Below are 13090 nucleotides of genomic sequence, written 5' to 3' on the forward strand. Positions count from 1 at the left end.
TTTTTTTTGTCCATAATAGATTATTACCTAACTGAATGCTGTTAAGAGCACATGAAACTCAGAGGCTGCTGGCTGATCCTAACATAACACATTTTTATAATTTACAGTGGTAAACAATGAGTGTGATGCTTAAATTGCATAACAGACAAAACACCACAATCATTTGGAAGCTAGTTTCTTGGCTAACTAGCTCCGATCTGATAATGAACCCATATGTATTTAAGATGAAAACATTTCTATATCTAGAAAGAACTGACAGGTAGGGAGGGCTTTTCTCCCGGCCCTTTGCTTTCAGCCATAATCCTGTGATGCGAACCGTGAGAGATTTTAAACTTTAAATATGATAGTACTTTTAAATGTTTTCCCATGATTCCTTGCCACTCATTTAAAGTTTGTACAAAAGATTCGAATTCATGTTCTGACAAATTTTCAGGAGTGTAAGGCCGTTATTTTATCAGATTGCCATGCCAGGAGTATGACTTGTTGACTGTCTCAGACTTTATTTGTTATTGCTGTGTCTTGGCTCACTGAAGAAAAATGAAGTTCTGATTAAAGTTGACAAATAATTATGTTTTTGTAACAAAGTTCCTTTCCTCCATTTTTCATGATCTTAAGATGCTTTTTCCTAGGTGTATATTAGGAATATTATATGTTTTATATATACCAAAGGGTCACAGATGGTAGAAAGATTTGTTACCATTAGGAAGTGTAGCATTTTGTGATTATAAAATTAATCTGTCTCTAAATCTGTTTAAAGAGTTTTTGCCATCTAATGAGCAATATAAATTATTAATATTTTCATGTTCTTGGGGACATTCACAGCCATAATTTTACCAACACAGCTGTTTGACCCAGTGACATCATGTTTTGCATATTTTTGCATTTTAATGAGTTAGTCATTTAAAAGGTTACAAAGAAACCATAACTCATAAGTAATTAAATTATTTAGCAGAAGAAGTATGAGAAGATCTTCTGACATAGGTTACTGTGGGAAGGAAAATTCCTAGCTGTACTCAATTGCACCTGTTTGTTAGGAAGTAAATGTGGAGAAGCATCTCTCTCTTACATTATGAAATGGTGCTACTTGTGTAACATGCAAATGCATACAAATAGACATCTCAAACAATACATTTTCTTTGTTAAGGAGAACATTTACATACTATTACAACAATCACAAACTTAGCTTATCATTTAAGGCCAACCATTCCCTAACGTATATTTAGGTAGGTATATTTTAATAACCCTTCTCGTTCTTGAAAAATTAGATGTTTCTTATAGACTTTTCAGAGATTTGTACTTGAATCTTATTTGAAATTTCCTACTGAATAGAAATATCTTTAAATGAAAAGGGAGTCTGAAGTATAGTATATAGGTATACTCTTACCTTTACCATATTTACATCATAGATAGTAACTGCTTATTAAATATTTGTTGTATAAAATCAGTATTTAATGCATTATTAACTCAGTGAATATGTCAAATGCTTTATGAATACCTCATCCTTTGCGAGTGGAATATAGGCAAGGAAGGTACACTGTATCCCTGAGCATTAAAGTTATCTCACACATGATAACTTTAATTTAAAGGGACATGAGAAGATGGCATATTTTAAGATACAATGATTAGTATACACTAGTTCTTACGCAGGTTCTATCATCAACTTAAGCACATGTTTATGCAGTGTGCTAGGGTCAGAGGATATTTGAAAGACCATGAGCCGCTAGGACTGCATGACAGCTGATATTTATATGTCTATATTATAATGTATCTCAATAGGTAGCCAGGGGAATATTGGTCTAAAATATAATGGCTTACCTAACATGCAGAAGAGTGAGCCTTATAAATCTGAAGATCAAACTCTGCTTTGGACCATTTTAATAAAGATGTGTATATATGGTTCCTGCGGTATCTTTAGGGACTTGAATTTGACATCAATTGGTCACCAGTTAGAACTCTTACTTCCTTTCACTTCAGTGTGTGAGAGGGCGGGTATCTGTTTGTGTATTTTATAAGCAGCAACGCATGGTAAAATTTCCATAAAACTGTAGCAGTAAATCTTACTTCTCCCCTTGATAGTAAGTACTAATTCTATGTACTTTGTGGTGGTAGTGAGTTCCTTGGAATGCTTCCATAGTCAAATTATTGACAAGTATTAGAAATATCTGTGAAGTTTAAGCATTGTAGTATTCTAAAACCTAGGGGTAAAGTTAGAAACAAATCAGGTGATATTCCGGATAAGAACAAAGTGAGTTTTTAAAATAGCACTTGGATGCCCTGAGATGTCAGAGCTGGAGACAAGTGTGTGTGTTTGTCAATATATCTTTCATGTTTTACAGACTCCTAAGGGAACAAGGGAAGATACAATTTCACCTTTTCTGTGCCAAAACATTTTAATTATATCTCCTTCCAAGTACAGCGGTTCAGTAACCAAGGAGCTGACATTGATGCATGTGTTGATAAAGCTGCAAACATTCAAAATGAGATTAACAAAGATTCTGAGCAAAGGGTGACAGCTAATTTTGCACAGTATTCTGCATCTAATTCAGGCCAGTGTAATAATAGAATATTTTATAACTGTTTTGTTATTCAAAATGACTTTTATGATACATTTATGTTTGTGGTTATCTTTTATCATGATCAAGAAATTATCTATCCTATGGCTTAAAACTACTGTTGTAACCGTGAAAAACAGTATTCACAGGGAGAAGAAAAACTTCTCATTGTGAATTGGTTTTTTTTTCTTGTTAAAATATTTTTTTTTTGGTTTTTCTTTGTTAAAAATTATATTTCATCTCTAGAACTCTGGTTTACCATAATGAAATTTGAACATACAAGTTATAAGAGAGATAGTGGTGAAGCATATGTTTTTGTGATAATGCTTAGTATGCATTAATAAAATGGACAAGAAAAGTTATATTCAATTAATAAATTGATGAAACTATAGTTGCTTTATGCTCTTGGGGTCTTTTAAGTATATTTCTCTGTTTTCTATTCTCTGTTTGAAGGCAGTTGACAGTCTTTCACTTTTCTTTTTATTTCTGAAATTTTCTTTCTTTTCTTATTCACTCACTTCTCCATCTGCTCTCACTTTTGTTTGCTCGGGCCGTCTCTCATCCCAACTTGATAATGAGGAATGCAGTGTGACCCTGACCTCTATCAGCCCATGCATGACCTTCTGACTCTGCCATATGACCTTTGACCTTCTCTCTGACAGCTTGATTAATTACCCTGTGTTATGATTTATGAGTAAGTGCTATGTAAAAATAATAGACAACAGGTGGTCCTCTGAAAACTTTTTGTAGCATGTTTTCTTTCCCTGACTAACTTCATGATCTATTTGAAGTATGAGGCTTCTCTGGGATAATTGGTCCATATTACAGTTATTTTATACCCCGTGTACAGCGTGAAAATTCATGAAACTGACAATTGAGGGATAATCCCGATGAATACTTTATAAAATGTTTGTAGGGTGCAGTTACCTTAATGCATCTTGAGAAGAAGCACAGACAGGAGTCCAGTGCCATTTCAGGTATTTCAGTGCCAGGTCATGCCTTGAGAAAATTGTTGAAGTAATGGATGGGCATTTTCCAAGCAGAGCTTCAGACCCAACAGCTATGTTTACTAACGTTCCACTAGTGGCTTCTGATTGGTTGTCATGACCTCATCTCATTGTTGCACCTGGGATGTTGCAGTAGTGACATGCATATGCTTCTTGTGAAGAAGAGGAGAAACATAGCATAGCTCTTTCCAGAGAGATGCTCGGACCATTGTCTGTCCCTTTTAACTATGGCTAGTTAGAGACAACACACTTGGAGTTTCATTTGCCTTGAGGATGAACACCTGTCTTCTCTCAGGTGAAGCAGGTAGAATGCTGAACTTGAAGAGTATGATTGATATATCTATGTAAAATGATCTCCTACACAGCCTCGCCTGGAGACCAAAATGGATAGTTCCATGGGTCAAAAGATTTTACTGTGGCCCTTGACCTCTCTGGTCACATGTGGCTTTCAGTATTGGCGACTTACTATGCATAGTTGAGTACTTTCAGCTGCTTTTTTATTTTTTTATTAAGCTTCTCAAAAGAGATTTTAAAAGCTTTAGAATTTGTTCTTATTTTCCATTCTCTTTGTAATTGGTAATTAGTACACAAACTTTGATATATCTTTAGTTTTCATAGTTTCATGTGGGGTGAACAGTAGGCTCTTTGTCAGTTGTTTTTATAATTCTCTCTGTACATCCATGATGAGTGGTTTTCTGCGCTGATCTTTATTTCTCTAGCAAACTTTCCTGTGTGTTCTTCATGTTGGACATCACCTGTCTGTTTGCGCCCATGCCATTCTTTGCTTATTGAATGATAAATTGTTATTTATGAGTAAACACATTTTTAGTCTTTCCAGTAAGAGGTCCCGGGATTCTGTGTTTTATGTTAATCACAGCAAATAGTTATGCTAAAAAAAATGTGCCACATTTTAGCACTAAACTTTTGAGAGTATCAGATTAAGATCATATAATTTAGAATTTATAAATAAACATCTGGAAATGAAACTAAAGTTATAGCTCCACATACAAAGAACTGGAGCCTGAGGAATGAAACCTTCCTTTTAGACGAGTATTTGTCTTGTTGAATACCTTCTTGATTCAAGTCAAATCTAGGAGTGAGTTAACAGCTTTGACTGTGCTTTGTTTTCTGAAATGTTACATATTGCAAACAATTTGTGTAAATCATTATAAAAGATGTTTGGAGCCTGTGTAGTTGCATGTTAGATAACCAGTTTGATCATTTTCTCTTGTTAAAAGAAACAGAAGAGCTTCCCGTGTGTATTCGGGATGCTGAAATTTCTCATCCTATGAAACTTTTGTGTACTTAAAGAACAATTAAATATAAAAAAGTAAGCTTCACTGTTGCATTCTGGACTCTAAGCCCATGTTAAAGAGGTTCCCTTGGTCAGAATAGCACTACATAGTTCTTTGTAGTATATTTGATACCTGATTTTATTTTGTGGTTTTGTAAACTTCATACTTTATAAAGATCACGCTGGCAGTCTTTCTACTTAGTTTGCTTGGTGTTGTTTAATTATTCAAAACCAATTATATTTTAAATTGGTGTGTATTTTGATTGTGGAAGTTTTAAGTTCTGTTTCAAACAATTAATGGTTGATCTATTGTCTCTGCTTTGTGTCACTTTATTCCCTTTGACGCCCTGGCTGCCATGTGTTAGTGTCGACATTACCAAAGTCTTGGACTTTTACATGGAAGTTTGTTAATGTTTCCTGTTACATGTACGTGTGAACAGAAGAGCCGGGCCAAGTCTGGCTACACATGACTGTGGTTAGAGCTGAGAGACACCCGTGCTACTGTCCATGCTGCTTTTATTCTAGTGTGTATAAACTTGGTATAAATGTTCTATGTGAACATTGTATAAGCTTATTATGAAAATCTTAATTCAAAATGCTAAGTTTTTTGATTACTAGAAATATAATTAAATTTGTAACTGATTTATTTTCAGGAAATACCTTTTATTATCTTGAGATCACTATCATTTTAATTAATTTGACAGTTTGAAATATTTAAAGGATAAAATATTTTCTAAATAATGTGGATCATTATTGATAAAAAATTTAGTTGATTCAGCATTTATTGTTGACATCTAAATTTTTAAATTCTTTAATTTATGTTGTGGTGATTTAAAAATAGTATCATTTTTCTTGTGTGTATGCCTCTGTGAAAAATTGACATTGTGCCTTTAGAAAATGGAATAAATGAATCATGTAATTCTCAGTTCCATAATCAATAACTTAGACAAATACTACTTCTTCAATGATTTATATATGTTTATTTTCTTATTTAGGTGGTAATTTCAAATATCAGAAATTGTTTAAAATCAACTAGGCCCAAGTTTTTCTTTCTTTAAATCTAACTTCCTACAATGAGATGAATGAAGCTGCTCAGGGGATCTGATGGTCTGGAGATAATTAAGTTACTTATTGGTTTGGTAATTCTAGTGACTATCAGCTTTGCTCATAGTTGTTCTCACTGAGAGTTTGTATATTATTGTATTGATTATGTAACATGAACATCATCTTATATAATCAATAATTTAAGTCTCACTCTGGTTGCCCCGAGTCTGACTATTCCTGTCATCATTACACTGGAGTACACAATGCTTGTACCTCCTATGGAATTTTTAACCCGTGTATCAGAATAAGAAAGCTGTGTGTGTGTGTGTGTGTCTGTGTCTGTCTGTCTGTCTGTCTGTCAGTCAGAGAAGACACTGGAGGAGCATGACAGGAGACCACTTACTCACAGTACAAAATCTACTAAGGAGGCAGTTTTCCTTGTGGCCTGTGGTGACCTTTTGTGACTGATGCTCACACCAGCAGCAGTATACTGCATGTCCGCATTTCACCATGGTCAACAGAGTGTAACAGCGCTCTTTCACTTACTGTGCTGGGAGGAGAAGTTCCAGGTGAAATTTGAGAAGGGCGTGAAAAGTTGTAAGAGGCACAAGGAAGAGGGCTAGGAACTTCCTTCAAATGTGATTTTAATAATTAGTCAAGTGTGTCCAACTGTAGAAAATCACCAAGTGACAATCTGTCTACCTGACAGTGAGCACAATGAATTACAAGACTTTTGAATAGATGTACAGATTAGAATAAAGCAGGCACAAATAAAGTGTTCTTTGTTGGTAAAACTTTTGACTCAACAGCTAACAAACTAAAAAAAGAAAGCATGCAACATCTCTCTTGCTTTGAAGTCAAATGTTTAAATTTTAAAATGACTTTATTGGTGTTTTATTAATCACTAATAAAGAGAGGCAAAAAGTTTTATTGACGGGTCTGTTGAAGAGTGTGTGGTATTTTGTCATGTAGGACTATATTATTAGTTCCCAGTATATAAAAGGATTGTATCTTGTTTAATAGTACCATCACAAAACCAGAACTTCAGTCATCTTGAAATTTCCAAACTAGTAATGGTTTTACTTAACAATATCCTTTTACTGGGCAGGCCTAAACATGGAAAGAGTAAAACGAACACCCAGTGTAGCATTCTTAAAAATAAGACATTGGGTCTATGTCAATATTGACCACTTTTAAACTAATGCTGTCAGTATTTTTATATATACCTTCTTATGTTTGGTTTTATGGTAAAAAAGAGTTGATATCTGAACTTCATGTAGAAAATTTTATGGTTATAGTTTTAAAAAGTACATTTATTTTTTAGTAAGGATGGAGATTTTTACAAACTTTATTTTCTGTGGTTCTTGTGTTTTTGTCGTAATATATTATATTTCTAGATAGGACCTTAAAGACACAAGCAGAATTAAGACGTTTACAGAAATGAATAGAAAAGACATAACTGGCATCAAATATTTTACTCCTTAAACTTGATAGTGGTTGCTGTGTTTCTAAGGTTTAGATTAGTTCATTAATTGAGCCTTAATATCCAAAGTTTTTTAAAATCATAACTGCAGAAATGTTTGCCTTGTGAGAAGTAAGTCAGGAAAATATATGTTTAAAATGTAAAGCTCTAATAGCTCAAAAAGTTGTGTTTTTAAACTGTAGAACTTATAGTTTCAGGACAAGGGCACTAGTTCTTTTACTGCAGCCTGAAATATGAAGCAAATTTTAAGATTAAACAGTTTCCACTCATTGTTCTGATGGTTTATATTGCTCTGTGTGGTTTTTTTTAAAGTCTTTCTGGATGGAAAGAGAATAAGGTCCAAGGTGCATAGATGATATAATTTTCTCAACATTTACAGAATGTGATTTGAATGTATTCTTGTGTGATAAATTCTTTTAATCACACTTCAAGTAGATTATATTTTTATTTAAAATTTATTATTTTTTTCTGTTGCAAAAATGTATGTATTTTTGTTCTAAATAGATAATATATGCTTATTTGTGCACATCATAAAGGTTAAACAACTTTAACCTTCATTTAAAATATTTAATACATAGTCTTTCCTAAAAGAATACTTTAGTTACTTGAAACTATATTAAACCCCCTTGCCTAATGTTTTAGGAACATTTTTATAGATTGAAATAAATTTTGATATTTAATTATAACTTTTTTTTTTTATTTTAAAACAGGAAGGGTATGGAGTCATAGTCCTGAACCCAAATGAAAACTATATAGAAGTGGAAAAGCAGAAAATGCATAAACAGTCATCTGACGGCACAGATGAGCCAGCAGGGAGGCGGGAAAGGAGAGATAAAGTCTCCAGGGAAACAAGGAAGCGCCGTGACTTCTATGAGAAGTACCGCAACCCCCAAAAGGAGAAAGAAATGATGCAGTTGTTTATCAGGGTGAGAAAGAAAAACTCTCATTTTTGTTTCTTTGATTTTTCTTAGGATTTCAATTCATTTCAATAACTTTATTGTTTTTGGAAGCTGTTGATTGCTTTAGTTTTTAGCAAACGTTCATTTTTCATAGTTACCTGTCTGAATGGGATTTTTTTAAACTTAAGTTACAAAATCTATCACTTATTTCAGTGTGACATTTTATAGAATCTCTAATGCAAATGCTGTTGTCTTTTGTGTCATTTGCTGTTTCAAGGAACAATTTCTCAGATCTTAATATGATGCACTGAAAAGGAAGAAACCTTTTCATTACACTCCTCCAGCACATACTGAGGTGTAATAGAATAAATATAACAGAATAATTCTAAAGCAAGATATAATACTGTCGTCATCTCACGTGACAGTTTTCAGCTGATGATGTGTGTGACCACTCATCTACCCACCGTGTATAAGGCGCATCAAGAGGAAAGCTACTAGTACATCAGTACATATCTAAGCTCAGACCTTCCCGAGGCACTGTGATAAGGACATGGTTGGTGCTTGCCTCTGTTCACAGCATCATGGAATCAGTCCTTTCAGTGGTGCCACAGGAGGACATTGAACATTGTAGTGACACATAAGGACATTTTTGCCATTTGGTATCTTTTTTTATGATACATTTTCAAAGTGTGTCTTTTGTTTGCTAGAATTTAACAGTTAAGTACAAAATAAAAATGATCCTAGAGTGGGACGATAGTAAGTTTGTATGTTCTTTAAAGTTCAACAGTTCAGTACACTTAAACATTAACATTGATATGTTGTGTTTATGGAGAGGGTTGGGGATGAAACAAGTTTCACAGGTAGTCCAGATTGGCCTGGAACCTGCCATGCATTTCAGGCTTCCCTTAAACTTGAGTGGAGGTCTTACCTTACCCCTTACCCTGCTGACATCACAGTGGGAGTCACAGACCTGGCCCTAACCTTTTGAGTGTTAGTAACATTTTAGAATATTTGGCTTGACTCATGTTTATATTTATCCTTAATTAAAGATTATTAATTAAATACTTCATACTCTATTTGAAGGAAATGCATTAATTACTGGTTTTAGATCTTTATCTTCTTTTAGGTCATGACAGTATTTCTTCTTGTAGAAGTTGAGATTTAATCCCAGTGACCAGAGTCATATGTAAATTCTCAAGATACTGAAAACAGTGTCCTGACCAGGAATACACAGAATTTATGAGTCAAAATAGTTAGGTACAGTATGATATTTCACATTTTGCAAATCCTTCCACTGCTTAATACTCGTTAAAAATAATTGCTGAATTTAGAGTCTCTCAGTATTCTGTTCCTCCTACTGTAGATATGACATCTTTGTCCACCTACCTCAAAGTTGTGATACTAGCCTTTAGGTCTGTCTGTTGTCCTTAGACTCCTGCCATATTATCCAGTCAGTAAAACACCGTTTATGACAACGTTTGTCTCTTATGCAGATTCTAAAATTGACTTTTATGAGGCTCTTTGACTACTCCATGCATTTGTGTGTCTCCATGTGTGTAGGTGAAAGACAAGCACCACAGTGGTGTGTCTATTTCTTTCTTACTTGCTTATAGTTTGTATAAATAAAAAAGTGTCTCAAGCACCTACTTGAAGCATTCCTCTCGCTTCATGTTTGCATTTTCTCATGCCACCATTGCTTAGGTGCTGCCCCACCCCTTCCTCACTATTTCTGTATGTTTTTTATTTTCTTCATCTCTGCATCTCAATACTCTGTTGATTACTGAGACTTGGTCTCTTTTGGTTTGTCTTTTTACTTTTTGTTTAATTGTTTTATACTTTTTATATACTAGCTATTTTTTCTTTTTTTATTGGATAGTTTATTTACATTTCAGATGTTATCCCCTTTCCCCATTTTCCCCCACTCAGGAACCCCCATCCCATCTCCCTTCCTCCTGCTTCTATGAGGATGTGACCCCACCCACCCACCCACTCCCACCTCCCCACCCTCCTACTCCCACCTCCCCACCCCTGAATTCCCCATTCCCCTACACGAGAGCATACAGCCTTCACAGGACCAAGGACCTCCTTTTCTACCTATGCCCAACAAGGCCATCCTCCCCTACATATACAGCTAGAGCCATGGGTCTCTCCCTATGTGCTCCCAGGTTGGTGGTTTAAACCCTGGGAGCTCTGGTTGGTTGGTATTGTTGCTCTCCCCATGGGGCCAGAAACCCTTTCAGTTCCTTCTGTCCTCTAACTCCATTCCACCTCACACCAGTCAGAATGGCTAAGATCAAAAACTCAGGTGATATGGAGAAAGAGGAACAGGCCTCCATTGTTGTTGGGATTGCAAGCTGGTACAGCCTCTCTGGAAATCAGTCTGGTGGTTCCTCAGAAATATACTAGCTGTTTTTACTGCTTTTTTTTAATACTTGATTTATTTATTTGTGGAGAAAGAGTAGAGGATTGGCTTTTTTGTTCCATTTGCCCCAAATGAAGTTTTCATATTAAAACACTTGTCAATACAATACAGATTTGTATGTGGCTCTTTGAGTTAATAACATATTTTCTTAACATTGTTTCTCTTAAAATCATCTAGCATTGTGCATAATAGTGTGTGTACAATGAAAGACTCCAACATATTTTTGAATAGTAAGATGTATAGTGCATCCATGCGCAGATAAAATTGACCTACTCAAAATATTATTTCTTTCTTCTACATATCTGTGAATATTATCAATATTAGCAGTTTTACTATCAGAGCATTGTGCATGAGGAGGGGAAATTAACTCTTACTTATAGTTTTCTTAATCTCCTTTGTTCTTTGAAAGGTTCATACTGTATGTTTTGATCATATTCTCCAATCCTGAACTCTTCCCAGATCTACCTACCCAACTTTGTGTTCATTGTTTATAATAACCCACCAGGACAATTATGCTGCCCAGATATTCCTGGATGTGGTCTTCCAGTAGAGTAGGGCTGACTTCCTGGTATGTACACTCTTAAATAAAACTGTGTCTCCTTTCTCAGAAGCTAATGATAACCAGTAGCTCCTTAGCTAGGGGTAAAATTTTATGCCCAAATCCCATTAACGTGATGGGATTTGGTCTGGCTTGGTCTTGCATGCGTTCTGTACAAGACCTTGTATCTGTCCAAACTTAGGTTCTTGGCCCAAATAATGGTGCCAGGTGTAGGTTTCATTCTATGGAGTAGGTCTTAAGTCAAAGCATACATCGATTGCTTACAGTATGTGAACTGATACACTGGTTACTGTTTAGGATTATATAGCTAGGAACCGGAAGTAATTATGATGGACTCTTTGTCCCATACATCTATACCACATTGTCCTGCCCAGAGAAAACAAAGTATGGAGCTGAAATATGGAAATTAAACCATATGTGGTAAAAGTACGACATGGTATAGTCATATCTGATGGTGATAAAGAATGATTCTTTTAAAAAATACATGTTTTTAGGATTTATTTATATTTTAATTATATGTATATGTTTTTTTCCCTGTGTGTGTTTTATATATATACCCATGTATGTGCAGTGCTCAGTGACCATAAGAGAGCATTAGAGCCTGTGGAAATGGAGTCAGAGAGGGTTCTTAGCCACCATGTGGGTGCTAGAAACCGAACCCAGATCTTCTACTTGAACCCAGATCTTCTACAACAAGTACTCTTAACTTCAGCAATTTCTTCATTCTCTCTCTCTCTCTCTCTCTCTCTCTCTCTCTCTCTCTCTCTCTCTCTCTCCCTCCCTCCCTCTCCCTCTCCCTCCTTCTCCCTCCCCCTCCCCCTCCGTCTCCCTCTGTGTGTGTGTGTGTGTACATGCATGTGTGTATATGTGTGCTTGTAGGTACATACATGCCACATCATGAATGTAGAAGCTAGAGTACAAGTTTGGAAAGAAGGTTGTCTTCTACCAAATGGGTTTTGTGTATTAAACTCAGGTTTTTAAGCTTGCCAGCCATGCTTTGCCCACTGAGCCAGCACAATAGCCTTAAAAAAAGACTTCTTACCAATTATAATGAATAGAGACAATATGGTTTTGCTTAATTATATAATTAATATTGATTCAGGCTTATAGATAAAAAGAGTGTGATCAACATAATATGAACTCTATGGGGACCAAAAACTTGGTTTGTTTCACTCAGTGCACTGTCCACGGAACTTAGAAGAGGTCCATCATAAGATACATGTGTATGATAGAGTCTTCTGAATGAATTTTGAATACGATGATGCAGCCATTAATTAAAATCCTAAGTTATACTTATTTGCTTTAAATGAAAAAAGCTACACTGCTAACGTATACAGCTTGCTTTTTCTGTATGGTTGCATTTTAACTAAAACAAATAAACAAAAACTAAATTATTAGTTTCTTACCCAGTCCAGTGTCCAAGATAAGAGTCTAAAAATTAAGTAATATTTCATTAATTAATATCATTAGAATGTTAAGATTTATTGTTGGTGGATTTATACATAATTAATTGAATATATAAGGTAGTATTCTGTTCTTATTTTTTAGTCATATTGTCAGTGTGAAAATTATGGGTAGAAGTGGAAATATTTCATCCTTAGCTAAAGTTATTTCTGTTTCACGAATCTGCTCACATGGACCATAATGGTGTTTGCTTTACACACTCATTCTACTGTGTACGCACTCTTCGGTACTTTCTCAAATCTGTAACTTTGTTTTCTTTCTTTTTTCCCTTAATCTTGATTTTACCCAGATGAAATATTACTTCCTCTGCCGCTATATCTAATAACTGACGCTTACCAAACCTCTGAAAATAATTAGAAGTAGTTA

General features: G+C 34.9%; 1 protein-coding gene across 8 annotated transcripts in view; it reads left to right on the top strand.

Annotated features, from left to right (window-relative positions):
* Arb2a (ARB2 cotranscriptional regulator A) overlaps positions 1–13090 on the top strand; it is a 404275-nt gene that overhangs the window by 168904 nt on the left and 222281 nt on the right. For all 8 annotated transcript variants that reach the window (XM_076927062.1, XM_076927068.1, XM_076927069.1 and 5 more), the window contains one exon: positions 8091–8306. In XM_076927062.1, coding sequence (XP_076783177.1) covers positions 8091–8306 — 216 coding nt within the window. The remainder of the gene's footprint in view (positions 1–8090; positions 8307–13090) is intronic.

The sequence above is a fragment of the Arvicanthis niloticus genome, chromosome 29 (assembly GCF_011762505.2).
Source record: "Arvicanthis niloticus isolate mArvNil1 chromosome 29, mArvNil1.pat.X, whole genome shotgun sequence".
NCBI lineage: Eukaryota > Metazoa > Chordata > Mammalia > Rodentia > Muridae > Arvicanthis > Arvicanthis niloticus.